This window comes from Dipodomys merriami, unplaced genomic scaffold, assembly GCF_024711535.1.
Source record: "Dipodomys merriami isolate MVZ:Mamm:240054 unplaced genomic scaffold, mDipMer1.0.p SCAF_22, whole genome shotgun sequence".
NCBI lineage: Eukaryota > Metazoa > Chordata > Mammalia > Rodentia > Heteromyidae > Dipodomys > Dipodomys merriami.
Window position 1 is genome coordinate 20,298,326 of NW_027203604.1, and position 27,076 is coordinate 20,325,401.

Below are 27,076 nucleotides of genomic sequence, written 5' to 3' on the forward strand. Positions count from 1 at the left end.
GCCAGTACTGGGGTTTTGAATTTAGAGACTGGGCGCTGTCCCTGAGCTTTTTCACTCAGCTCTGCTTCTGGCCTTTTGGTGGTTAATGGGAGATAAAAGTCTCCCGGACTTTCCTGCACAGGATGGTTTCAAATGAAATCTTCAGACCTCATGAGTAGCTGGGATTACAGGCATTAGCCCCATTGCCTGGCTGGCTCCTCAGATCTTAAAGGGAGTTGTTTCCTAAACGTAATTCCTGAACACCAGCATCTCCACAGAACAACCGGAAGGCGCGTGGGCTGGGGCAGATAGAGATTGGAAGGGAGTTTAGTTTTGAGGTCCCTCCACCTCCTGGTGAGGCTGGCACAGGACATGGGGTAGGACCCTTCCCCCCAATATGGGCAATCTGTGTTGAATGCACACCAGGGTAGCTGCGGCCAAAGAGTCCAGGCTCTGTGGGGAAGGGTGGATGGGGGGATGGAATGCTGGGCTGGGCTTACATTCAAGAGGCCATGGGTTCGATTCCTCAGCACCACATAAACAGAAAAAAGCCGGAAGTGGGGCTGTGGCCCAAGTGGTAGAGCGCTAACCTTGAGCTGAAGAGCTGAGGGACAGCGCCCAGGCCCAGAGTTCAAGGCCCACCATCGACAAAAAAAGAAACGCGGTGGCGCAGGAGGCTGAGGCAGCAGGATGCTGAGCTCCGAGCCGCCCGGGCAACACAGCAAAACTGTTTAAAAAGGGAAATCTGCAGAGAAGGGAAGCCCAGGACGGCTTCCCCACGCCCCTGGGAGGGAGCGCAAGGGCAGGCGTGGCCTGGAGGCCGCCGTGGCCTGGGGCCCAGCGTCCGCCTGCGGAGAGCCCCGGAGAGCCCCGGGCCGCAGCCGCTCTCGCCTGGGTCCGCGCGCTGGCTCCGCCTCGCGCTCTGATTGGCTGTCTCTGGGGGCGGGGCCTGCGCGCGCTCTGCGCCGGGCCTTTTCCCGTTGGCGGCGGCGCGAGCCCGGAAGCGACGGGGGCGGTGGCGGAGGCGCCTCGGCGGGCCGGGTTTCGGCGCCGTCCTGGACTCGGGAGCCTTGCGGCCCGTGGAGTGGCAGCCATGCAGCCTCCGCCCCCGGGTCCGCTGGGCAGCTGCCTGCAGGACTGGGAGGATCTGCAGCGGGACTTCCAGAGCATCCAGGTGAGTTCCCGCTGCCGCCGCTCAGCGGTCCCGAGCCGTGTGTCTCCGGCTCGGGGTCAAGGGTCGGGCAGTCCCTGGGGCAGGTGGCCGGGCTCGAGGTACGGTGTCACGGGGGGGGGGGGGGGGCACCGCCCAGCCCCGGGGCAAGGGGCCGGACTTGAGGTCAGAGCTCGGGGTCCGGTGTCACTGGGCGCACGACCCGGTTCTCCTGCCCGTCCCGGCGGGACCCCCGCGATGGCCCACCCTGCACTCTGCACCTCGATTCACCCCGGACCCCGACAGTCCTGGAGAGCCGCCGCCCGGGCCAGAGCCCGCCTGGCACAGCGTTTTTGGGTCCCTTCTGGCGCTGTCGGCCTCCCTCGGGCCATCTCGGGCTGGATTAGGGGAAGCGGGGCCTGGAGAGGGGCCGGCACCCCCGGGGGAGAAAAACGGGGGGCCAGGCTGGCTGTGTGGCTCCTGGGGAGTGGACAGGGCCGGCCCGTAGAGACCCGGGGAACTGTCTGGAGAGGAATTGCGGGTGACCCTTCTGTCCCCAGCCCGCAGGGGACACACTCCTGTCACCATCCCAGGAGAGGGTGGTGGCTGTGATGGCAGAGGTGCCACATGCAGGAGTGCCAGGGGGTGTGGTAGTCTCCTGGGCATGAGAAACGAGACCCAGAGAGCGGAGCCAAAGCCAGCTGGAGACTGGGTCAGACCTTTGCCTCTCCTGGACTGGTTCCAGCCCCTTGGACTTTCCATGGCTGCCCCCCTGGTCCTGCCCAGCCTGCTACCATTACTGCTCCCTGGAGGCCTGAGCAGCTGGCTGCCCAGACATGGAGCCGTTGAGCTGAATGAGGCTCCTGCTGCACTGCCTGTATTGCCCGTTGCCCCATCTCTACGCTGTGCCTGGTGGAGATTGGCCCACCAGGGCAAAGTGCCCAGGGTGCCCTCAGGCCAAAGGTGCTATGGTGGAGGAGGGGAGGGGACTTGGGGCAATGACCTTTAACCTGGGAGGAAGCCTGAGGAATGCTGGAGTAGAAGGGATCTTGGATGACCTGAGCCACTTACCCCCTGTTCTCACCCCATTGGAGAGCAAGGGATGGCTTCAGGCAACCACTCTGTCCAGAAGCGGACCTGTGGGCCTAGCAGCAGATACAGATGGGGCAGTATGAGGGGCCCTGAGCTCCCAGGAGGATGCCCCACGCCTTGTCTGCCTGGAGCCAGAGCACCTTCAGGGAGGTCTCTGGCAGGCTCAGCAAGTTCTCCAGCCTGGGGAGCTGCCATCTGCCAGCCTGCCTGCCCCTGGCACATTGTCCCTCCACCCCAGGAGGCCCACCGGCTGTACCGCCTGAAGCTGGAGGAGCTGACCAAGCTGCAGAACAACTGCACCAGCTCCATCACTCGCCAGAAGAAGCGGCTCCAGGAGCTGGCCCTGGTTCTGAAGAAGTGAGACCCCTCGGGCTGGGGGGAGGAGCCTGGTGGGATGGAGAGCTGGCACCACTGGGCTGGACTCTTCTAGCCTGGCTCCTGCCCTCAAGTGGAACTGAAGGGGTGTGGGCAGGACTGCACTGACTTCAGCCCCACCTACAGATGCAGACCGGCCCTCCCGTCAGAGGCCTCAGAGGCCGTGCAGGAGCTTGAGAATCAAATAAAGGAGCGCCAGGGCCTCTTCTTTGACATGGAAGCCTATTTGCCCAAGAAGAATGGGTAAGTAGACTGGTGTGGCACCACACCAGTGATCCCAGTTACTAGAGAGGGAGGCATAGGTAGAAGGATCATGATCTGAGGCCAGCCCTGAGAAAAAAATGTGTCAAGACTCTTACCTGAGCAACAGCTAACAAAAATAAAAGGTGGGGGATGGGTTACTACGCCTGTTAGCTCACACTTACAATCTTGGCTACCCAGTAGTCTGAGATGGGGAGGATTGCTGTTGGAGCCAGCCTGGGCAAAAAGTTCCCCTATCTCAGCTAATAAAAAGATAGGTGTGGTGGTTCTCACCTGTCATCCCAGCTAAGTGGGAAGCATAAATAGTAAGATCATGGTCCAGGTTGGCCCCCAGAAAAAGTGAGACCTATTTGAAAATTAAAGCAAAAGGGCTGGGGTGTGACTCAAGTGATGAAGTGCTTGTCTAAAATGTTTGAAGTTCTTAACTGGGTGCCAGTGGCGCCTGCCTGTAATCTTAGCTACTCAAGAGACTGAGATCTGAGGATCATGGTTTGAAACCAGCCCAGGCAGGAAAGTCTGTGAGACCCTTATCCCCAAATAATCACAGAAAAAGCCAGAAATAGCTCTGTAGATCGAGTGGTAGCTCTGAGCAAAAGGAGCTTAGCCCCAGGATCAGCAAAAAAAAAAAAAAAAGTTTGAGGGGGCTAGGAAGGTGGCTCAGTGGTTGAGCACTTGCCTTGCATGCTTGAGGCCCTGGGTCCCATTCCTCAGCACCACATAAGCAAAAAGAAAAAAGCCGGAAGTGGCGCTGTGGCCCAAGTGGTAGAGCGCTAGCCTTGAGCTGAAGAGCTGAGGGACAGCGCCCAGGCCCAGAGTTCAGGCCCCACGACTGGACGCCCCCCCTCAAAAAAAAATAAGTTTGAGGTCCTAAGCTGAACACCAGTGGTTCATACCTGTCATCCTAGTTCCTCAGGAGGCTGAGATCTGAGGACCATGGTTCAAAGCCAGCCAGGCAGGGAAGTCCATGAGACTCCTACCTCTAATAAACCACCAGAGAACGGAAGTGACACTGTGGCTCAAGTGGTAGAGCGCTAGCCTTGAGCTGATCACTGAGGGACAGCACTCAGGCCCAGAGTTCAAGCCCCACGACCAACCAAAAACAAAAGGCAGGAAGTGGAGCTGTGGCTCAAGTGGTAGAGCACTGGATTTGACCACAAAAGCTCAGGGACAGTGCCCCTGCATTCAAGCCCCTAGTACAGAAATAGGCAAACAAACATACCAAAAAACAGGTGAGTCCATAGCCCAACTCCTGTCTTAGACAGGGAAAAAGTCTGAAGCTCAGGGCTGAGTCATTGAGTTCCGTGTCCTCTGAGCAGCGCAGTCCAGTCCTGACAGCTCACAGTGACAGAGGCTTTGGGAGGAGGGAGGACACAGTGAGGACCATCCAAGACAGCACAGGAGGCCAGAGAAAGCTCCACATCTTCAGGGCTGAAGAATGAGCCAGACTGAAGTGGAAGGAAGAGCAGTGAGGGACTTGTAGTGACCAGGGGCCGGTGTGTTGGCACATGTCTATAATCTCAGCTACTTAGGAGGTACACATGGATAAATTGTGATTAGCCCAGGCAAAAAGCTAATAACACCCTATCTCAGAGAACACAGGGCATGATGGTTTATATCTGTAATCCCTGCTACTTGGGAAATGTAGGTAGAAGAATCATGGTCTGAGGCCACCTAGAGGCAGAAAGCACAAGATGCTATCTGAGAAGTAAGCAAAAAGGACTGGAGGTGTGGCTCAGATGGTAGAGTGCTTGCCTAGCAATGTTGAGGCCCTGAAACTTCTTCCCCCTGCTCCAATAAGATGCCCCCAGTACTAGTAGAGCTCAGGGAGAGGGGTGATGAGACCAGAGGTGGCACCAGGTGGTAGAGCTTGGCTGGGTACAACAGGCAAGGGGGGCAGGTGCCATGTGCTCGGAGAAAGGCCAGGGCTGTCCCTGAGCAGAGAATTGCAAATGGCAGTCAGATGAGGGCGGAGGGCACTGTGAGGGATGGGGTAACTTCTGGAGGTCAGGGATGGGGCAACCATTTGGGGAAGGGAGCAAGGGGACACTGTATGAGGCAGAAGTAGAGAAGTAGCCCAGTTTGGATGGCCATTCTCTCCCTGTTCTGGGTTTTGAACTCAGGGCTCATGCTTGCTAGGCAGGTGCTCTACTGCTGGAGCCACTGGGCCATCCCTGAAGCTCTTGAGAATCCACTGTGTATGGAAGGGGACAGGTCACCAAAAGTGGTAGCTGGGGGGGTCAGCTTTCACCAAGGTGCATGTGTCACTGCATGTGGCTGTCACTTCTGTCTGTGGGCAGTGGGGGTGGAGGTGGAGAGGCAGGAAGGTGCAGGCTGGAAGGTTTGGTGGCGGATTTGAGCTGCCCTACTGAGACCAAGTTGGGGCTGCAGCTTGGTCCTATACTGGGCTTGTGTGGTCCTGTGTGGTCCTGTGTGCTGTGGCCTGGTTACCTCTTTGCCTGGCTGAGCAAGAGGCTCCACATGGACGGAGTGGAGCAGGTGGGAGCTGGGCCCCAGCTCTGCCATGGCAGAGGCCAGGAACTTGGGAGCAGTGCAGCCATGGGTGTGGGGCGCCTGGCCGGAGGTGATGTGCATTTAGAATCCGGAGCCCTGCACACAGATGTGGGGGCTGACGAGTGGGAGGCCAGAGTGCCAGGGAGCTAGGGAGAGGCCGGCGTGCACAATGAGGCCACAGGGAGGCAGCAGGAGCTGAGGTCAGCAGTGGGGCGCCGGGGTCAGCACCAGTGCCTCAGCTTGTCTCCGCCCCCTAGGTTGTACCTCAGCCTGGTTCTGGGCAACGTCAACGTGACACTCCTGAGCAAGCAGGCCAAGTATGTCCTGGGCTGTGCCCTGTGCCCCTCGTCCCTCACCCTCGGTGCACTGCAGGGGTGCTGGGAAGGGAGGGTCCTCCAGGCAGCCCAGCCCACTGCTGTACCCCAGGTTTGCCTACAAAGACGAGTATGAGAAGTTCAAGCTCTACCTCACCATCATCCTCATCCTCTCCTCCTTCACCTGCCGCTTCCTGCTCAACTCCAGGTGGGTGTGGGCCCTGCTGAACCCACCCCTCCCAGGCCCTGCCCAGCCCCCTCTAGAGACCTGCCCCTCCTGGGCCCAGCACCCATCTTGTCTCCCTCCTGAGCTTGGCACCCACCCACGCCTCCCTCCAGGGTGACAGACGCAGCCTTCAACTTCCTGCTGGTGTGGTACTACTGCACGCTCACCATCCGTGAGAGCGTCCTCATCACCAATGGCTCCCGGTACGCAGGGCGGGCGCTGGGCTGAGCCCCGGCCTGCTGGGGACTGGGGTGACAGTGGCTCCCTCCTCCAGGATCAAAGGCTGGTGGGTGTTTCATCATTATGTGTCCACGTTCCTGTCGGGCGTCATGCTCACGTGGTGAGTGTGCTGGGGGGGGGGTGTGGGGCGCCTGTGTGGAGGGAGGCTGGCAGGGCAGGACAGTATCCCCAAACCTCCTCTCTTCCTCTCAGGCCCGAAGGGCTTATGTACCAGAAGTTCCGGAACCAGTTCCTGTCCTTCTCCATATACCAGAGTGAGCGTGCAGAGGTGCTGGGCTGGGCAGGGGTGCAGGAGTAAAGGCACGCAGCGCAGCGCTGAGGCCACCCCTGCCCTGCCCCCAGATTTCGTGCAGTTCCTGCAGTATTACTACCAGAGTGGCTGCCTGTACCGCCTGCGTGCTCTGGGAGAGCGCCACACCATGGATCTCACTGTGGGTGAGTACGCCAGGCCCGTTCTGTGCGCTGGGCCTATGTGCTGGGGAATTGCGTGGTCACTGCCTGGCCTTGTCCCCACAGAGGGCTTCCAGTCCTGGATGTGGCGGGGCCTCACCTTCCTGCTCCCCTTCCTTTTCTTTGGACATGTAAGTCTGGCCTGGTGTTCCCCTGTCCATGCTGTGCCTGTTTGTCCGTGCTATGCCCTGACTCGGGCGTGAGTGGGCATAGGGTCACTGAGCAAAGCCCTTTCTGCACAGTTCTGGCAGCTCTTCAATGCCCTGACGTTGTTCAGCCTCGCTCAGGACCCGCAGTGCAAGGAGTGGCAGGTGAGCCGGGCAGGGCCGGGAGGACACGGGCACCCTGACCACGTCCTAATGCCGGCTTCCAACAGGTGCTCATGTGCGGCCTCACCTTCCTCCTCCTCTTCCTGGGCAACTTCTTCACCACCCTGCGGGTTGTGCACCAGAAGTTCCACAGCCAGACGCACGGAAGCAAAAAGGAATGAGCCGGATGTGTTTGTTAGCTCAGAGGGGCTCTGCCTATGTGGGTGGGTTCTTGTGCCCCTGGGCTCTGTGGAGGACCTGAGCCTGATCCCAGCTTGCAGAAGCCAGGCACCAGCTCCAATAAAGAGGCACAGACACACCTGATGGCTGCTGTAATCCTTGTGGAAGGGCAGGGCTCAGCCTCCCCCACAGCACACATTTTTGGGGCTCCTGGTTCCCTGGGCTCCCAGTAAGGGGAGCCCTGGAGATGCACAAATAGCACCAGGCACATACAGAAAACAGAACTTTATTCTAAGGGCCAGAGGTTATTTAAAATTATTTACACTCATTCAAAAATCATGTGGCAGGGCCAGGCCCCCGCCCAGCCAAGGACAGCCTCATCTGCACACTGCTGAGGGCCTGGGTGTCCCGAGTGCAGGGCCCTCGGCCGGGTCGCCTGAGGCTCACCCAAGGAGTCTGTGGCTGGGCCTGCCTGTGGCAAGGCCAGCAGAGGGAGTGAGGATGGCGGGTGGGGCGGACACGTCGTCTCCTAGCTCCACACGTCCAGGGAGTAGCGGCCCTTGGTCATGAGCTTCTTGACGTAGTCCACTGCCTGGCTGTGCTCCATGGCCCCAAACTCAGCCACAATGTCATAGAAGGTGTTCTGCACATCCCTGGCCATGTTCCGAGCATCCCTGGGGACAGAAAGGGAATGGGTCCCCCATTTCCCTGGGCAGGGGTTGCCCTAGGAGATGTGGCCTGCCGGCCCCCCACTCACCCACAGACGTAGATGTGGGCACCCCCCTCGTGGATCAGCTTCCACAGATGCTCCCGGTCCCTCTTGAGCAGGTGCTGGACATAGATCTGAGGGGAAAGGGTGTCAGGGGTAGCAGCTTCACGGCCCGCCTTACCCAGCCCTCAGCGCGGCCCACTCACCTTGTGCGCCTGCTCTCGGGAGAAGGCCACATTGAGCTGCGAGAGTGCGCCGGCCTCATGGAAGCGGGCCAGCTCCTCACGGTACAGGTAGTCCTCATCTGAGCGGCGGCAGCCGTAGTAGAGCAGTGTCTCCCCCACCTCCTTGCCTGGGCAGCAGCAGTGGGTCAGAGGGGCCAGGGGGCCATCTGCTCCCACCCAGTGCCCAGGCCTGCACACTCACCCTGCTCCCGCAGCCATGCACGCTCCTGGATGAAGCCTATGAAGGGGGCTACACCGGTGCCTGGGCCCACCATGATGACTGGTGTGGTGGACTTGAAGGGCAGGCGGAACTGGGACTTGCGCACAAACATGGGCACCAGGGCCCGGCGGCCGTTCTCCCCGGCAGGCTCCTTGGACCGCAGCCAGCTGGTGGCCACCCCTTTGTTAACACGGCCTGACTTGGCCTCATATTCCACGGCCACGGCACAGATGTGAACAGAGTTGGGGTGAACCTAGAGAAAGGGCAGTGAGAGTGGGCATGTCCTGGGCTCCAGTCCTGCTGTCCAGCCCCGTCCTGGCCTATCCCAGCCCAGCTCCTCCCCCAGACCACCAGGCAGCGCTCACCTTGGAGGAGGAGGCAATGGAGTAGTACCGGGCCTGGAGGCGCGGCAGCAGCTCACACAGGTGGTCAATGGGCGGCCGCAGGGACGGGTAGTCCTGCAGGATGGCCAGGATGTGCCTGCGGGCCTCCACCACCCAGCTCAGGTACAGCTCCTGCAGGGACATAGATGTCCAGAAGAGGGGTAGGCGGGGTGAGATGGGGTGGGGTGCTGTGGGCGTCTCTATGTGAGGGGTGGGCTGGGCAAGGTATTACATTGGAGTGGTGTGCAGAGGCCCGGGGGTGGTGGGTGTGCCTACAGTAGGTATGAGCAGGGCGTGAGGTAGGCTGGGCACAGTGTGGGCATGTCTGCAGCGTGGGTAGGACACATCTACATGGTATGGGCGTGAAGTGGGTGGGGCACAGGTGTGGGCAGGGCGTGGACAGGATGCTCACCTTGCCATCGCCAGAGGAGGAGGCCATCTTGCGCAGGTGCTCCTGCTCAGAGGGCTCCGAGGCATACTGTGCCAGCTCATAGAGCACGTTGGTGCGTGGGGGGTTGGTGATGTCCAGGTAGTAGGTGAGGGCCGTGCGGTAGGTGGTGGGGCAGGGGAACGGGTGCTTCTTGTTGGACTCCTCTGCAGGGAGGAAGGTAGGATTTGGGGTGGTCAGCCCCAGGGAGCAGGTGGGGTACCGTGGAGGCGGGGCCACCCAGACCTGCATAGCTTGGTGCCGGACAGGAAGGTGCCGCAGAGGGACCCGGGCAAGCAGTGCAAAGGTCGGATGGCACCACCTCTTTCCTGCTCTGCTTAGGCTGACTGTGAGAGTGGGGAGCAGGGTTAGCCCTGCCCTGGACTAGAACATGATGGGTAACGGAGGTCGGGCTTCTCGGCACCCAAGCGCCCTGGGGGGTACTTGGTGGGCGGCAAGCGTTGCTGATTTGTCTCGCGCACAGGAGGCCCTGAAGCAGGGAGGGAGCCGAGCCTCTTCCCCAGCCATACAGGGTGGCTGGCCTCCCACCTGACAGTCACAGGACTAGTTCTGCTTCTAGGCCTCAGGCATCCTGTCCCTTCACCATGACAGGTACGAGGGGGATGGGGTATAAGGGACAAAGCCAGACCCAAGAAGTCCTGGAGGAAGTACCCCAGCACCTGGGCGGCAGGCCCGACTAGTGGCCAAGCCCTGGGCTCACCGTCAAGATTGTTGAGGGACATGACCACGTCCAGGTCAGCGCCCAAGATCTCTCCGATCTGGTTGACGAGGGCAGAGTCGTTGGCCGGGTAAACAGCCACATGATCCCCGGATTCGTACCTGAGGGAGGTACAGGCTCAGGGGGTGGGGGGGAAGACAGTGGTGTGGAACAGGGAGGCGGGCAGGGGCAGCAGGTACCTGATCTTAGAGTCTGAGATGTCCAGTTCCAGGTGCATAAGGTGCCGTTCGGTTCCCTGGTTCAGCTTCCGGTTGGTGGTGACTGCAGCCAGGAATGGATTCTTGGCATCAAAGGGCCTGGGGGGTCAGGAGGGAAGGGGAGGAAGGTCTGTGACCCCAGTGCTCTGGTCTCACTCTCTGTCTACACAAAGCACAGGGACCAGAGCTGGCTGGGGTCTCTGGGTCTCACCAATATGGCAAGGGCTTTTCCAGGTCAACCAGTACAGCAATGTGACAGAACTAGGTGACCTAAGTCCCCATTCTCAACTAGGGATGCTGAGGGTGGCCCCGAGCTGCCTGGGTCCTTGACAGTCCACATAGCTGAGACACCGGCTCTGGACCAGGAGGGCTTGTGGGCTCGACTCAGGTCCCAGGATGCCTGCGGTGGCTCAAGCCAGAGTGTGGGCAGCACCTAGGGTTCTGGGCAGGACTTCGGGGCCCATGGGAGGTACGTCATGGTTTTGAAGTAGAATCTAAGCAAGGTATCTTTGTGCCAAAGTTCAACCTAGACCTAGATCCAAGTTTGCTGGCTTTGCCCCAGATCTGGGGAGCATCAAAGTATGCCCAGAGTAAGGTGACAGATAAAGGACATACTGCCAGGGGTGGCTGTCCCAGGCTGGCCATGGTGGGGGCTCCTGAAGGGCCAGCAGGCATGGATGCCTGTCTCTGGAAGCTCTGAGCTGTGCTCATGCAGTGGACATGAGAAGTGTGGGTCCTGCCACCCCTGCCCACTTGGGGGACAGGCCACCTGAGAAGATGCACACATCACAGGTGCTGCTGCTACTCACGGTTTCTGGTTCTCATAGCTCTTCAGGCGGCCCATCTCGCCTGTGTAGACCTTGGCGGTGTCCATGTCCGTGTGGACCACAAGCTCATACTGGCGAATACTGGGGGAGGGGGAGAGAGAGGATGGGGTTGGGGGCTCAGTCCAAAGAGAAGGGACTGGCCTGGGTAGGGACTGAGGCACACCCTGTGGCAGGGGAACCCTGTGGCAGGCACGTGGGGCAGGCACTTCCGGCTGACCCACCTGACTATGACGTAGCTTCTGCCTCTTATCCCCACCATGTTCCCAGGGCTGCCCAGGCCAGGTCCCACCTCTACTCACCTGGACTCCTCTCCAGTGGCTTCCACACCAAAGAACTCGCACACGGCTGGCCAGAACTGCTCTCGCCACGTGATGAAGTCCTCCTCCAAGCTGGAGAGGGACATGACAAGCAGGTCTGGCACCAGACAGGGATGAGGCACGCTTGGGCCCCAATCCCCAGCAACTCCCCAGTGTCTAGGACTCACTCCTCAGGACCTACCCAGTAGTGTGGACCAAGACCTCAGGAAGGAGGTCCATGAGCATCTGGGACCATCTCAGGGCTTGTGTGAGGCTGATCTGGACATAAATGTGTCCCAGGTGCTGGGGTGAGGGTGAGGGATGGCGGGGAGGGGGGATGGGGGGGCCTGGCTTTGTTGATGAGGCACATCTCTGAATTTCTGCTGGTGTGGGGTTTGTGCTTCTGCACCCTCTTGCCCCTAACCTATGATCCTGGCATACCCCATGTACAGGCTGGGGTCCTGTTCATGTGGGTTATGGTACTTACTTCCCATCATCATCGCCCATGCCCAGCTCAAAGATGCGCTGGGCGCCAAGCTGCTCCAGCCGCTGGTCCACGTACTTGCCCATGGCATTGAAGTGCTCATACGTCTTGTTTCCTAGGCCAAACACCTGTGGGGGCAGGGGCGTGGATCTGAGGTGTGCTCTTCGGGCTGGCCACTCAGAAGGGCCTGTGTGGGTGGGCGCCAGTGACCCGCAGGGGGCACTGCACCCTGCCACACCTTTCTGTCCTTCTGTCTCCAGCAAACATTCTCAGTGGCCAGCTGGGGAGAAACATCCCTGGGGCCTGAGAGAACTGGGTGAGGAGCGGGGTTCCTCTCTGACATGAGGCCACTCACCGCATACTTGACACCGCTGAGGTCCGTGTCTGTCTCCTGGAGCCAGTCGTAGAAGTCCTGGGCATTGTCGGTAGGGTCGCCCTCGCCATATGTGGCCATGCAGAACACTACCAGCGAGTTGTCAATCTCTGGCAGGCTGCTCAGGTCAGCCTGGAGACACAGGGGCCACCCCCGTCATGACCATGCCTGCTGGAGCCAGGCCCACCACAGACCGTGGGGCAGCTGGTGAGGGAGGCCAGCTGGGCCGAGGAAGGGTGGTGAAAGGTACACTGAGGGGTGAGTACTAGAGCCAGGCAAACAGGACAGAGCTATCTGCCAGGTTGGTGGGATGGGCACTTTTCTACAAAAGGGACAGTCAACACGAGAGCTTGGGGAAGGCCAGAGCAAGGCGGCCAAAGGCTAACAGAACATGGTCACTCTGCATCAGGCCCTGGAAAACGTCCCCACCCCTCAGGACAATGGGGACACAGCTCAGCCTGGGCATTTGAGAACGGGAGAGGTAGATGAAGACCCCAGTAGCAGAAGGACACAGGAGAGGACGAGGGGTAGCTGGCCTCTCCTAGTCTCCCTGCCAGAAACAGGCAAGAAACAGACAGGTGGCCAGCTGGTAGCTTCCTGCCAGGGGTAAGTGGAAGAGCCTGGGACGGCGAGGCTCCTTCCCAGCGATGTAAGCTCAGGGCTGAGCTCTCCCGGAGCCCCCTGACCCTGCTCTCACTCCAGCTTCCACACAGGCTGGCTGTGTGGCTCTGCCTGCGTCCGACGCCGGCCTCCATGCAGCAGGGGCTGCTGGGGGCTTACCAGGTCGTACTCCTCAGGGTCCGCGGCCATGCCCCGCATTCCATAGCGGTGGGCATCTTTGGACAGCCGGTTGGCAAACTCCTCGGCGGTCCCCGTCTGGGAGCCATAGAACACAACGATGTTCCTTCCCTAGGGAGCAGATATGCAGGTCAGCGAGGAGTGTGCCCCTCTCCTTCCCAGCTCCCAGTCCCCAGTCACTTGGGCTGGCATCTCACTACTACAGCTACGTGGTGGGGGAGGATGAATTGCACCCCAAACACTCCTGTGGGAGCCATTGCTCTTCTGATCGCTTGTGCGCATGCCTGCTAGTGCCAGTCCTGGGCTTGAACTCAGGGCCTGGGCACCATCCCTGAGTTTTTGTGCTCAAGGTTAGTGCTTTACCACTTGAGCCACAACTCCACTTTCAACTTTTTTGCCAGTTAATTAAAGAGTCTCATGGACTTTCCTGCCCAGGCTGGCTTTTGAATTGTGATCCTCAGATCTCACATCTTCCTGAGTAGCTGGATTATAGGCAGGAGCTACCAGTACCTAGCCTGACATGGTTTAATGATATGTGAAAAACACAATATGATGTTAAGTAAAACTCTGGAAAGTAACCAAGAAGTCTTGTTGTTGTGCCAGCACTGAGCCTTGGACTCAGGGCCTAGCTCTCTTCCTTCACATTTTTGCTCATAGCTGGTTTTCTACCACTTGAGTGAGTCCCACTTCTACTGGCTTTCTGCTACTTAACTGGAGGTACAAGTATCTGGGATTTGTCTGCCCAGGCTAGCTTCAAACCATGATTTCAGGGGATACTTGTATCTTGTATTCCTATGTGTTTGGATCAAGAGAGTGAATGATCCACTCCTCAGTCCTGGTGGGGGTGGGTGCCAGGACTGCTGCAACCACCCATAGAAATATGAATGGTACACTATTTGCTGCGCCTACACACAGCATCCTGTGGCCTCAATCACTTATATAGCTGGCTCAATGTACATATGAGGTAAATAAATAACTCTGGTATTGTTTAGGGAATACAAACTAAACAGTCTGCACCTGCTCAGACTTTGTGTTTCCCCTGGGGCTGGCTCAGGGTCAGGTGCTGAGGACAGCACTTCACACAACCAGGTGCAACAATTGCCTAGCACGCACAAGCCCTGGGCTCCACACCAGTGCCAGGAAAATAAGTGATTATGATGACAGCTGAAAATGTTGTGATTACTTTAGAGTGGACACTCTGGCTAGGCATGAGTGGCTCACGCCTGTAATCCTAGCTACTCAGGAGGCTAAGGTCTGAGGATTGTGATTTGAAGCCAGCTCTAGCAAGGAAGTCTGTCAGACTTTTTTTTTTTTTTTTTTTTTGTCGGTCGTGGGGCTTGAACTCTGGGCCTGGGTGCTGTCCCTCAGCTCTTCAGCTCAAGGCTAGCGCTCTACCACTTGAGCTACAGCGCCACTTCCGGTTTTCTGGTGGTTTATTGAGATAAGAGTCTCACGGTCTCTCCTGCCCGGGCTGGCTTTGAACCGCGATCCTCAGATCTCAGCCTCCTGAGTAGCTAGGATTACAGGCGTGAGCCACCAGCACCCAGCTGTCTGTGAGACTTTTATCTCCAATTATCCACTAAAAAGGCAGAAGTGGAACTGTGGCTCAAGTGGTACAGTGATAGCCCTAAGTGAAAGAAACTCAGGGACAGTGTCCAGCCCCAGAATTCAAACCCCACAACTGTCACAAAGATTTTTTTTTAAATACATACACACATATACTTTCTTTTTTTTTTTTTTTTTTTGTCGGTCGTGGGGCTTGAACTCTGGGCTTTGGCGATGTCCCTCAGCTCTTCAGCTCAAGGCGAGCACTCTACCACTTGAGCTACAGCGCCACTTCTGGTTTTCTGGTGGTTTATTGGAGATTGGAGTCCCACGGTCTCTCCTGCCCAGGCTGGCTTTGAACTGCGATCCCCAGATCTCAGCCTCCTGAGTATCTAGGATTACAGGCGTGAGCCACCAGCGCCCGGCATATACTTTTGTTTGTTTTTGGGTCTGGTCGTGGGGCCTGAACTCGGCCTGGGCGCTGTCCCTCAGCTCTTCAGCTCAATGCTAGTGCTCTACCACTTGAGCCACAGCGCTACTTGCGGCTTTTTGCTTTTTGCTTATGTGGTGCTGGGGAATTGAACCCAGGGCCTCAGGCATGCAAGGCAAGCGCACTACCACTGAGCCACCTTCCCAGCCCCCACACATATACTTTGTGTGGCAGATAGACTGCATCAATAAAGCTCAACATATATGTAAAATCATATACAGGACAATTCCTGGAAACTAAGATCGCTGAAGACAAAGCATTCAAATGAGTGCTGGAATCTGAGAAGAGAATAGCAGATTTGCCAGCCAGGCCAGACCACCCCATCACTCTGTGAGCAGGGAGAAAAAGCAGAGCAGATCCATACTGTATCTCACACAGGATCAATTCCCAATGTATCCATTTTTGTTTTGTGAGACAGGGCCTCACAATGTAGGCCAGGCTGGCCTCTATCTCTCCAGCCTGGGTAGGAGCTACCATGCCCAGTAAGTTTTTGTTTTGTTTTGTTTTTAATTAAAACTTCAAACTCCAAATTTTGGTAGGAGGAAGGGCTTATTCTTAGACCTTGGTTTATTCAAGCAAAGCGAGGAGAGCAGAGCTGCAGGGCTCAGGTTGGGGGAGGCGTCCACCTACCCCTCTCCCACCAGGGCTACGCAACTTACTGTTTTCTTCATCTTTTCCACGAAGCTGCTTTCTTTGACAGAGGAGGTCCTGAAACACAGGAGAGGACAGTAGGAATGGGTACAGGTGTCCCGGGGTGAGCGTGGGTCCAGGCCTGGATAGCCACACTTGCACAGCCCACCCACCCCTGATCCATGGGAGCTCGTGAGCCCCTCGCCCATGTGACTGGTAGAAGCACTTCCACGCTGCCTGGGCCTCCCATCCCACAGGCCCTACGGGCTGGGTCACATTTTTCAACTTGACATAGTCACACCTGTGAGTCACCTAGGCACATGCACACCGCGTGGCCCAGGACATGGCCCAGTGAGGGGCCTGGGGCTATGGTACACACAGGACAAAGATGTGGCCCTGGGGGAAGCTGGGTGCTGTGGTAGAAGACTGCCACCAATGCGCCATGTTGGGTGCCTGGCCACACTGCCACCTATGAATGGCTGTGAGAAGCAGCATGATGCAGGGCCCTGCTGTGCCCTGAAATCGCTGAAGCCTGTTTAGATGCAGCTGGATTCTACTCCAGCACTCCCACTTCTCTGCCTTTACCTCCCTTCAGGAGCACGCAACACTTCTTGCACCCCCACCTCCCCAGACTGGTCACATTGGCTACCACACCATGAGTGGGTACAGACTCGCTGCTCCTGGGGCCCCACTGCCGTCCTCCACCCCTCCAGCCAGAGATACTCTACTCCAAGCAACCCTGTCTGCCACAGCTCTGTGGTCAGGTGGTCACCACGCATGCCACTGCTTTCTGCCGTGAATTCTAAGTCCTTCACTAGAGGCCTGGGTTTTATAACTGTGGGGGCCCCTGGGTGTCTCCAGCCATCAGCACACACCTGGCTTTGTGGGTGGTTAGCAGTGGAGGGTGTGGTGGGTGAAAGCCTCCATGGATCCTCCTCACTTCCTATCCAAGACCAACTCTTGTCTCTTGCCAAAGGACAGACATGTTCACAGAAGCCACATCTCAGCCAGGCACTGGTGGTCATGCCTACAATCCCAGTTACTCAAGAGGCTGAGAGCTGAGGATGGAGGTTTGAGGCCAGTCTTGGCAGGAAAATCCGTGAGATTCTTATCTCCAGTTAACCATCAAAAAACCCTAAGTGGAGCTGTGGCAAGAGGTAGAGCACTAGCCCTGAGCAAAAAGCTGAGTTACAGTGCCTAGGCCCTGAGTTCAAAACCCAGGACTGGCATACATGTGTACGTGTGTATGTGCTCACGTGCATGCAGGTGCGTGCACACGCACGCACACGTGTACACACACATGCACACACACACACACACACAGAGTCATAGAGCCACAGAGCCCTCCCTCTTCTACAGGCAGCAGGAGCCACCCAGGTGGGGTAGGCCAGGCTCCATGCCAGGCTGAGAGCAGAGACCAGAATGCCTACCTTGGTCTTCTGGGAGCCCATCCTCTGGCTAGAGGAGGACAGGCACCAGGAGAATCACTGCAGGAGGGGCAGAAGCACACGGCAGAGTTGGCCTGGCAGCAAATTCTGGTCCTGCCACCCAGTGGCCCTGAAGCAGACCAGCACCTTCTCCAGAGCATGATTCCCTATTGACTGTCTGACCTCCGCAGCCAGAGAAGCAAGCAGCTGCTTGGGTCAGTTTGTGATTTGGAAGATACCCAGGCTACCAGCTGGCAGGTGCTAAGGCTCTTGGCATAGGGCACAAAGGAGCAGGTGGTTATAGCCAGAAGAAAGGCCTATGGGGAAAGAAAATGGCTCCCAAAAGAAACCATGGGGGGAGGGGAGGACCAAGGGGGGGCTGCCCAGGGCCCCAAATGGGAACCATATAGCCACTAGGGGCTCAGGCCCAGCTCTGACCGCCCAGGGATGGCCGGCTGGCTTGGTCACTATGGCAGTCACCTGGGCAGGGCTGGCTAGAGACATCCCAGTGTAGCAAAGGTAGGTGCCCTTCCTGCCACTAGAGCAAGCATCTCAGGAGGAAGTGGTATGTCCCTCGTTGGCCTGTGGGACAGGAGGGGCTCTCCTCCCCAGCTGTACTCAGGCTGCCTTCTGGGGATCAGGCAGATGTGGGAAGAAGCGGACCCTGTGTCAGAGCAGTGCTGCTGAGTCCCTGCTTGTGACCAGCCTACTCTCAGGCCTGCATGGGCCCAGGGGAACAGCGCCCAACTGCTCTGCCCAGGGGTCTAGGCCGTAGGTTGCTATGCCATGGTTTTTCTCTGCCTAGAGCTCCAGACATGGTTCACACCAGGCCCTTCAGGGAGAGGTCGGCAGGGCCTTCCTGGCTTCTAGGAGGCAGGAAATGCAGCCTGTGAACACAGCCCTGGCTGTGTCCTGGGAACCTGAGCCCTCTCTCAGTGGCCCTGCCCAGGCCACACAAGGCACGCAGGCCAGCACTGACCTTGGGTAGAGTTCGTCCGGCGGAGATGAATAGGTGCACCCCATGGCTTCTCTCTTAACCCCAGCACTTAAGGGAAAGGGGAGGTCACATGGAGATCCAGGGCCCAGGCGGCAGGAAGTTCAGCCCTGTCCATTCTCAAGAGTGGGCCTGGGACACTAAAAGTACTGCCAGATGCCCCGACTCCACCTCAGCAGTGTCTGTCCCATGAGCTGGAGAACTCTGCAACATCTGGCAGGGATCGGACGGCACTGCGGCCTCCCGTGATTCCCCGCGGCTGGCTGCCCCCCCTGTATGGACCGACTGTCTCCGTGGTAACTGTTCCCATCGCAGCCCAGCTCCCACCCTCCCCTTCCCAGTGGGAGAAGAGGAAGTCCTGTCTGCAGAACAAAGCTCTCCCAGCACAAGGCGGCCAGGCTGCTACAGCTGCTCCAAGAAGGAAGCTGGCGCGGGGAGGCGGGGGAGGGCGGGATGGACTCATCAGGGGTCTGGTTCCTATCATCTTCCCATGACAGCCAGAGGCCTGTGACCCTGGGCATGTGGCACCTGGGCCCCACACACCACCCCTTTTTGTCATGCAAACGGGACAACCGGAGAGGTTCTAACCGGGCCCAGGGCTGGCTCTCCATGCGCCGGCTGCTGCTGCCCGGCTCAGGGCCAGATGCCACGTGGCTCCAAAATGGAGCATGAACGAAAGATTTCAATTATTCCTCTCCAAGGAGAGCAAAAGTCCAAGACAGAAGACGGGAAGGGAAGGAAAGCCAGGATGCCCTGAACTTTGCTCCATTCCCACCCAGGTCACGCTGTGGCTCCGACTTCCTCCTCTGTACCGACTGGTTCTCCCAGGACAACCCAGGAGCTGCTTTCCACAGCAGCAGGCAGAGCCTAGGGTTTGGTGACCAACACTCTAAGCTCCAGGGGAACGAGACACAGTGGGGCCCAGACAAGGCCACCAGATGGCAGAGATGGCAGCTGAGGCGAGGACACTGGTGTGGCAGGATGGATGGCAGGAGGCTGGCTCTATGGGGTCCCAGCCCTGGCCACCTTCAGAGCCATGGCGTATAGGGTAGCCTGCATCTCCCTGCAGACAGTGGGGGCAGGTGGCGAGATCTGAGATTGAGGACAGAAGAGGAAATGGGTACAATTGTTAGGGAGCACTTGTGGTGTGGCAGCTAGCACAAGTACTCAAGGAACTTTGTGCTTTACTCCCTTTAAACTGTGCTACCCAGAAGCAGAGGGATGTCCAGCCCATCTCACCCAGCTCCAAAGTGCTCTTGCTTACTCCCAGAATCCTAGGTCTGGTCCCCAGCCCATGAGGGTCAGATACCTGGACCAAAGCTGTACACTTTAAATGTGGACTCAGGGGCTGGGAAGGTGGCTCAGTGGTAGAGCGCTTGCCTTGAATGCCTGAGGCCCTGAGTTCGATTCCTCAGCACCACATAAGCAAAAAGAAAAAAGCCGGAAGTGGCGTTGTAGCTCAAGTGGTAGAGCGCTAGCCTTGAGCTGAAGAGCTGAGGGACAGGGCCCAGGCCCAGAGTTCAGGCCCCACGACTGGACCCAAAAAAAATAAAAAAAAAAAAAAAAAATGGGACTCAGTGAAGGTGGCCATACCCCACAGATGGTCCTGAGGCCCCTCAGATCTACTCTGGCCTCCACTCTCACCTCAGCTTCCTCCATGACCTCGACTTTCTTGGCATGCATACCTCAGTTCTCCCAAGATATGCCCTTCCCAGGGTGAGCCCTGCTGCTTCTTGCCTGGGCCTGGTCCTACATAGCCCTGCCCCAACATCTTCCTCTTCTGGCCTCCTCTGGGCGTCTCACTCATTCATCCCTGCCATTTCCTGTGTGTGTGTGCCTAGCACTGCCACTGTCCTGACTGTCAGAGGGCTGTCACTCTGTATCACACCCTCCCCCATAGTGCACATAACCCCAAGGCTACTCTGCTTTATCCCTGTGCCCTCAGGCCTGGCACACAACCAGAAACACCAGCAGCCCCCAGTGCCCTGCTGATGCCCAGAAAGGCTGGTGACAGCAGGAGGGACAAAACCTCATCAGGGACCTGCACAGGCAGGTGAGGCAGAGCTTGCAGGGGCTGTGCCCAGCCACTGCCCCAAAGGAGGAGGAGACCGCATCCGCCCCCAGCGCCTGCAACCTCAACATTTCTCTCCAGTGAAAGTCAGCTATGTTTCTCTTTTCATACTCAGCAGCACAAGGTCATCTCTATAGAAAACGTGACTTTACTGGAAGAGGCGGCAAGACCCCCGGTCTCCTCCCCCAGGCTCCATCGGCCAAAATCAAAGGATAATGCCAGACTGCTTGTGTGTGGCTGCAGCCTTGACTCCTGGCTTTGCTGGGCTTCCTGATAAAAGCCAGCCCCCCACCCCACCCCACCAAAAAATAAGGTCACGGGGGGGGGGGGGGGAGAAGAGATCTTTTGTGGCTCTTCCCAGTGGGGTTGGATGCTGCCAGGGGATGGGGACCAAGAGAAGCAGAGAACTGATGCAGGGAAGGGGCTGGGCACATAGGGGCATGGCTGCAAACGCCATGGGCCTGGCATTGTGGAGGAAGCTTAAACAGAGCTGCAGAAATAAGTTCCATGGTGATGGGGACCGAGGGCCAGAGGAGGGGATGGACAAAGGTCAAAGGGCGGGGGACATGACACTGAGACGCTCACTGTGTGACTGAACACATCTGTTAGGATTCAACTGTACAGTTAAAAAGTGGTACCTGAGAATTCACACCTGGAATGCCAGCTACTCAGAAGGATCTGAGGATCATGGCTTGAAGCCAGCCCAGGGCAGCAAAGTTTGTGACAATTAACCACTAAAAAGCCAGAAGTGGAGCTGTGGCTCAAGTGGTAGAGCACCAGCCCTAACTGAAAAAGCTAAGGTACAATGCCCTGCCCATGAATTTAAGCCCCAGGGATGGTACCAAAAAAAAAAAAAAAAGTGAAACTTCAAAGCCTGGCATGTGGCTGGTTGGCAGAGCACTTACCCAGCTTGTGCAAGGCCCTGTGTTTCATCCTTGGCACCACAAAAAAAAAAAAAAAGTGGGGTTCTGGGAATGAGGCCTAGTGGTAGAGTGCTTGCCTAGCATGCATCATGAGGCCCTGGATTCGAGTCCTCAGTACCACATAAACAGAAAAGCCAGAAGTGGTACTGTGGCTCAATGGTAGAGTGCTACCAAAAGAAGCAAAAGAAACTCAGGGACAGTCCCCAGGCCCCGAGTTCAAATCCCAGGAATGGGGGAAAAAAAACAAAACAAAACAAAAAAAACCCACAACTGGGTGTGAGGGGATTTTGCTGTATGTAAGTTAAACCTTATATACCTAAAAATGCCCTCTAAATATATGATAGAAAGAACAATGGGTTTATTAATTGCAGCACATGGGTCTTATTTAGAGCGTGATTTTTTTTTTCTTTCTTTCTTTTTTTTTTTTTTTGGTCGGTCGTGGGGCTTGAATTCTGGGCCTGGGCGCTGTCCCTCAGCTCTTCAGCTCAAGGCGAGCGCTCTACCACTTGAGCTACAGCGCCACTTCTGGTTTTCTGGTGGTTTATTGGAGATAGGAGTCTCATGGTCTCTCTTGCCTGGGCTGGCTTTGAACCATGATCCTCAGATCTCAGCCTCCTGAGTAGCTAGGATTACAGGCGTGAGCCACCAGCGCCCGGCTTTTGTTTTCTTTTTCAATACTGATCTAAAGTAACAACAATAGATATTTGTTACAAATCCCTACCAAAACTGTGAGCACTCTGGCCGAAGGCTGACTCTGACCGAAGGCTAGAAGTGCTGCTTGCCAGCACCAGGGTGGCACTGGATGCTATTTAAAGATGAGACCTTTAAGTTTAAAGGACATTTTCAGATAAAATGTGACTTCTGGGGACTGCTTTAAAATAACCCAGAAGTGGCAGGGTAGAGGTAATAAAAAGATACAAAATAGGCCAGGAACAGGCTCTTGCTGAACTGGGTAAGCCACCATGCAGGGACTCTGGAGCTCCTACCAGCTAAACTGTTATGTTTGTTTGAAAGGTCCAAAAAATGAAAACCTTTTTCCTTAAAGCACCTGCTGGTGGGGGGTTGGAGAGGCAGCACAGGCAGTTTCTCAGGGCCAGCTATGAGCAAAGCACCCTGGGGTGGCTAGGAGGTGGGCTGCCAGGGGCCAGTGACCAAGTGTTTGATTTTCCTCCATTTCCAAAGAAGCTGTAAGTTTGGGGATTCATATGATGCTATCAGATGGTTTAACATTCCAATTAAAATATTAAAGGACAATACTTCATAAACTAAACCCAGCCAGTGGCCACAGTTTGACTTGGAGATAACCATAGGGAGATTTAGCATTTGCTCACTCAATAGCCATTCTGGGTAGCTGAGAATAATGCACTGCTGGGAACCCCAGTGGAAGGGGTGAAACCTCTGTACATAAGGCCCCGCCCCCAAAGAGAAAACCACGGGAACGAACTATGGTAATCATGGGAGCAAACTTTCCTCTGGGCTTTCCTACAACCCTTTGGAGGCGGAGCTGCAGCAGCAGCCATGGCTCAGGTGGTAAAGCTCCTGCTTATCAAGTGTTGAGGCCCTGGGTTCATATCCTAGTACCGAAAAAAAAGAAATATGGTTGATCTATGTGGAGCTGAGCCAACATGGTGCGAGCGTGGGAGGATAGGAGAGTGTTTTGTTCTTATTACTGAGGCAATTATGTTATTATATTATATAATGTTATTATACTACTGCCTGTGTCTGCTCCACTTTAACAGGTCCAATTATTCCTGAAACAGTCCAACAGGGCATCCTCAGGCCCCATGGCTGGGTGATACAAAAGAGGCTCCCCACACTGACCCACAGCTTCACCCACCTCAGCCCAAGTCCAGTGGGTGAGTGGTGTTTTTTTGTTTTGTTTTGTTTTTGTTTTTTGTGAACATCAACAAGCTGACTCTAAGTCAAGGACAAAAAAAATAAAACTAGGACTGGGAAGGTGGCTCAGTGGTAGAGCGCTTGCCTTGCATGCATGAGGCCCTGGGTTCGATTCCTCAGCACCACATAAGCAAAAAGAAAAAAGCTGGAAGTGGCGCTGTGGCTCAAGTGGTAGAGCGCTAGCCTTGAGCTGAAGAGCTAAGGGACAGCGCCCAGGCCCAGAGTTCAGGCGCCACGACCGGACCCAAAAATAAAAAATAAAAATAAATAAATAAATAAATAAATAAATAAATAAAACTAGTAGCCAGGTGCTGGTGGCTCATGCCTATAATCCTAAGCTACTCAGGAGGCTGAGATCTGAGGATCTCAGTTTGTAGCCAGCCCAGACAGAAAAGTCCTGAGACTCTTATCTCCATTAAACTACCTAAAAAGAAGCCAGCAGTAGAACGGTGGCTTAGGTGGTAGAACACTAGCTTTGGGCAAAAGAAGTTCAAGCCCTGAGTTCAAGCCTAGGATGGTGTACACGTACACACACACACACACACACACACACACACACACACACACGCACACGCACACGCACACGCACACACACATGCACGCACACACGCACACACACACACGCATGCACGCACGCACGCGCGCGCCAAGAGGCTGTGAAAGGAACAAAGCTACCAGCTGTGAAGAAGAGAGTCCCTATAAGACACCAGAGCACAGAGCAGCCAGAACAGGATGAGGACCAGAGAATTGCCCCCAGGAATGGCCTGCCTGTAGGGGGCATGATCACCCGCCATGTCAGCTGTGCTGCTGACACGGGGTGAGGAAAGGCCGTCTGCAGTTCCTGTGCTGGGGCAGATGGAGACAAGAAGGAAGATCCAACCCCGAACTCACACACTATCAATCTTCAAAGGACTTTTTCATGACCCACATTCTTCCCCTCTTTCTTCTTTCCCTGTTCTGGGGAGGGGACATGTGCTAGGTGAGTGCTCCCCTGTAGAGCAGCACCCCAACTCCAGTACAGATTTCTTCAACTGGACACAAAAACATGAACCATAAAGGTTAAGGTCAACCAAAAGGTTGGCAAATTACATTAAGCAGAAACAAAGAACTTCCATCCCAAAAGTTGAATTAGGAGAATAAAGGCAAGCCGGCAGCAGGAGGTGACTGCTTATCTCACCAATCCACAAGGAGACAGAGGACCCAGACTCTAGAACAAGACTTTCACCCAAAAGGGGTCTCAACGGCCAATGAGGCTACAGAATGGGAGTAAATTCATGGATCACCAGAGAAATGGGAAATAACACTGGATGTCATTAGACAATTAAGATGAAAGAATTGAGCCCAGTGCAGTCATGCACACCTATAATCCCAGGCATGTGGGAGGCACAGGCAGGAGGAGCTCAGTCCCAGCCTGGCCTGGGTAAAAAGAGTGAAACCCTATCTGAAAAAGAATGAAAGCAAAGATGCTGGGGATGGGACTCAAGGGGTGAAGTGTTGAGTTCACACACCAGTACCGAAAAAGCCAAACATAACAAAAGAGGGTGGGCAAGGCTGTGGGCAGGGGCAATGCAGGCAGGTGGAGGGCTGGAAGCCCAAGCCCGACACGCTGAAGCCAGCCAGTGGCAAGTGTTTTATGACTTAGACTAAACTCATGGGCTCTGAGAAGTCACGGTGACCCTGGAGGAGTGGCTTGTGGGGGGCGAGGGCTCCCTGGGTGCCAGCCGGTTCTGATGTACATACAAATGCACAAGCCACGCTCCCTGGGGGAGTTTACAGACACAGACAGCAAGGCTTTCCCGAGACCATCTGCCTCGTGAGCCTGCACACCATACCTGCCTATTCCCCAGCTCTACCTTGAAGGGGCAGCCAGAACCACTACCTACAGTTCTGTAAGTCTTAACCTTTTTTTTTATTTTTGAGTCTGCATCTCTATGCCCTAGAATGGCATAGGCCTCACAATCCTCCTACCTCCACCTCCAGAGCACTGGGACTGCAGGCTTCTATTACCAAGCCTGGCTTAACATTCTTTTTAAAAATTTGATCTCATCACTTTTCTTCTAACAACCCTGATCTCATCTCTCCAGTGAGCCTCATCCTGCCCTGTCTGCAAAGATGTTTAAATCTCCTCAATCACCTGATCAGCCTCACCTGGTGGCTCTGGGGAAGCACACACACTAGAGACTCCTTCCCCAGCCTGTCTGGCCTGCCTGGGTGCCCCAGCCCAGCCCCACCTTCTACTGCTTTCACCCAGGCCTCATGTCAACCTTGCCCTACTGGGTTCTTGCTGGATGTTCTAGGGCCTCACATGATCAGGAACACATCCTGGATGTGGTTCCCGCTAGCCGCCCCCACACACCACCCAGGAAGGAGCAGAGATGAAGCCAGGGTTGGTCATCCCAGCTCACAATTCCATCCACACCCTCTCAGTATGAGCCACAGCTCTGAGATCAGGTTAAAACCTGTACCACTAATTGCGCTTCCCATATTCTCCATCAGGACACACCCCTGCAAACCCAAGCCCATCATGACACAGCCCTGAAAACCAGAGCCTGCCACCCTGGGCCTCCTGCATTGCCTAATGCAGCAACATGGCTCCTGTAGGCTACATCAACTGAAAACAAAACAGCAAGGAACACTGAGGTAGCATTTATGATAAGAGGTCCAGACCAAATGATGTCTCTGAGACAGACATAGGACCAGTGTCCTCAGAGACTGAAGGCCACTGGCAAAGGAAGAGCCGGGTTGTGGAAAGTGCAGACCTCAGGACCCCAAGCAGACTCTGCATCTGCAAAGTGGGCCCAAAGGCCTTCCTTGAAGGGCTGTTCTAAGTAAGGGTGGAGAAGAATAGAAAGAAGAATAGAGATGGTAAGCAGGGCCAGGTTTGGTGGTACACACCTGTAATCCCATCACTCCAGAGGCTGAGGAGGCCAGGCTGCGCTGTGGCAAGACCCAGTCTCACAAAAGACAAAAAAGTAAATGAAATGGTAAACAAACAAGGAGGAGAACAAAAGAGAACAACGGCAGGCAAATATGTACAAAGTATATTTACAAATATATAAAAAAAAATCATAAGGACCAGGAAGGTGGCTCAGTGGTAGAGTGCTTGCCTCGCATGCATGAGGCCCTTGGGTTCGATTTCTCAGCACCACATAAGCAGAAAAAGCCAGAAGTGGCGCTGTGGCTCAAGTGGTAGAGTGCTAGCCTTGAGCTGAAGAGCTCAGGGACAGTGCCCAGGCCCAGGCCCAGAGTTAGGTCCCACAAGGGACAAAAACAAAAAATCATGAGGCTTGGGTATGGTGGCTCACACCTGTAATCCTAGCTACTCAGGAGGCTGAGATCTGAGGATTGCAATTCAAAGCCAGCCCAGGCAGGAAAGTCTGTGAGGCTCTTATCTCCAATTACCCACCAGAAAACCGGAAGTGGCACTGTGGCTCAAGTGGTAGAGTGCTTCCCTTGAGCTAAAGAGCTCAAGGACAGTGCCCTGGCCGAGTTCAAGCCCCACAGCCAACAACAATAACAACAACCACAACAACAACAAAAATCATGAAATCCATTACTTGCCAGGCATCATGGCTCAAGCCTGTAATCCTAGCTATTCAGGAGGCTGAGATCCAAGGGTCAAAGTTTGATGTCTAGGTCCTGGGGCTTGAACTCAGGACCTGGGTGCTGTCCCTAGCACTCTATCACTTGAGCCACAGCACCACAGCACCACTTCCGACTTTTCCTGTGATTAACTGGAGATAAGAGTCTCATGGTCATTCCTGCTGGGGCTGGCTTCAAACCTGGACCCTCAGATCTAAGCCTCCTAAGTAGCCAGGATTACAGGCAGGAGCCGCCAGCACCCAGCTTTGACTCCAATTTTGAAACATGTAAGACGTGTTAAAAATAGAAAGCAGTGTGTGGGTGGGTGGTAAAGGAGTGCCCGCTGCAATCGTCTGCTAGAAGATTGGGCCCGTTCTTTCTCTCATTCTTCCTTTTGTAGTTTATAACACTGGGATTTGAACTCAGGGCCTTGTGCTTTACCACATAAGCCATACCCTCTGTCCTTTTGTGCTTTAATAGTTTATCAAGTAGGGTCTCATGATTCTGCCAGGGGCCAGCATCAGTGCACACAGGGATCTTCCTACCTCTGCCTATAATCAGATAAGCATAGGTATGCACTCACTGTGTGTGCTGGAAAAGGCTTTTCTAGGAGGGAAGGCTGTGACCCAGGACTGACTGTAATTTCAGCAGTGCTGCAAGCACTTAGGAGCATGAGGCCCTGGTTAGATCCCAGCACCCCAATAAAAATGAAAAAAGGAAGCTGCTACCAAATTGGAATAGGGAACTCCCACCCT

The 27,076-nt window shown here is 55.7% G+C and overlaps 2 protein-coding genes across 4 annotated transcripts in view; one reads left to right on the top strand and one right to left on the bottom strand.

Moving 5' to 3' along the window:
- The first annotated feature begins 959 nt into the window (after window positions 1-959).
- Tmem120a (transmembrane protein 120A) lies at window positions 960-7,230 on the top strand. The gene is made up of 12 exons (XM_070033649.1): window positions 960-1,153; window positions 2,460-2,578; window positions 2,723-2,839; window positions 5,626-5,685; window positions 5,795-5,890; window positions 6,022-6,111; window positions 6,183-6,248; window positions 6,341-6,402; window positions 6,491-6,583; window positions 6,665-6,729; window positions 6,841-6,909; window positions 6,975-7,230. The coding sequence occupies exons 1-12, from the start codon at window positions 1,073-1,075 to the stop codon at window positions 7,086-7,088; spliced, it is 1,032 nt and encodes a 343-aa protein (XP_069889750.1). The 5' UTR covers window positions 960-1,072; the 3' UTR covers window positions 7,089-7,230.
- Window positions 7,231-7,356: 126 nt separating this feature from the next.
- Window positions 7,357-27,076, bottom strand: part of Por (cytochrome p450 oxidoreductase) — a 45,243-nt gene continuing 25,523 nt past the window's right edge. For all 3 annotated transcript variants that reach the window (XM_070033652.1, XM_070033651.1, XM_070033650.1), the window contains exons 3-16: window positions 15,458-15,506; window positions 12,746-12,874; window positions 11,948-12,097; window positions 11,596-11,720; window positions 11,112-11,201; window positions 10,795-10,893; window positions 9,964-10,084; window positions 9,771-9,885; window positions 9,035-9,216; window positions 8,605-8,754; window positions 8,222-8,492; window positions 8,002-8,147; window positions 7,844-7,929; window positions 7,357-7,760 (exon numbers count right to left, since the gene is read on the bottom strand). In XM_070033652.1, the coding sequence (XP_069889753.1) occupies window positions 7,616-7,760; window positions 7,844-7,929; window positions 8,002-8,147; window positions 8,222-8,492; window positions 8,605-8,754; window positions 9,035-9,216; window positions 9,771-9,885; window positions 9,964-10,084; window positions 10,795-10,893; window positions 11,112-11,201; window positions 11,596-11,720; window positions 11,948-12,097; window positions 12,746-12,874; window positions 15,458-15,506 (1,858 nt within the window). In that variant the 3' untranslated portion in view covers window positions 7,357-7,615. The remainder of the gene's footprint in view (window positions 7,761-7,843; window positions 7,930-8,001; window positions 8,148-8,221; window positions 8,493-8,604; window positions 8,755-9,034; window positions 9,217-9,770; window positions 9,886-9,963; window positions 10,085-10,794; window positions 10,894-11,111; window positions 11,202-11,595; window positions 11,721-11,947; window positions 12,098-12,745; window positions 12,875-15,457; window positions 15,507-27,076) is intronic.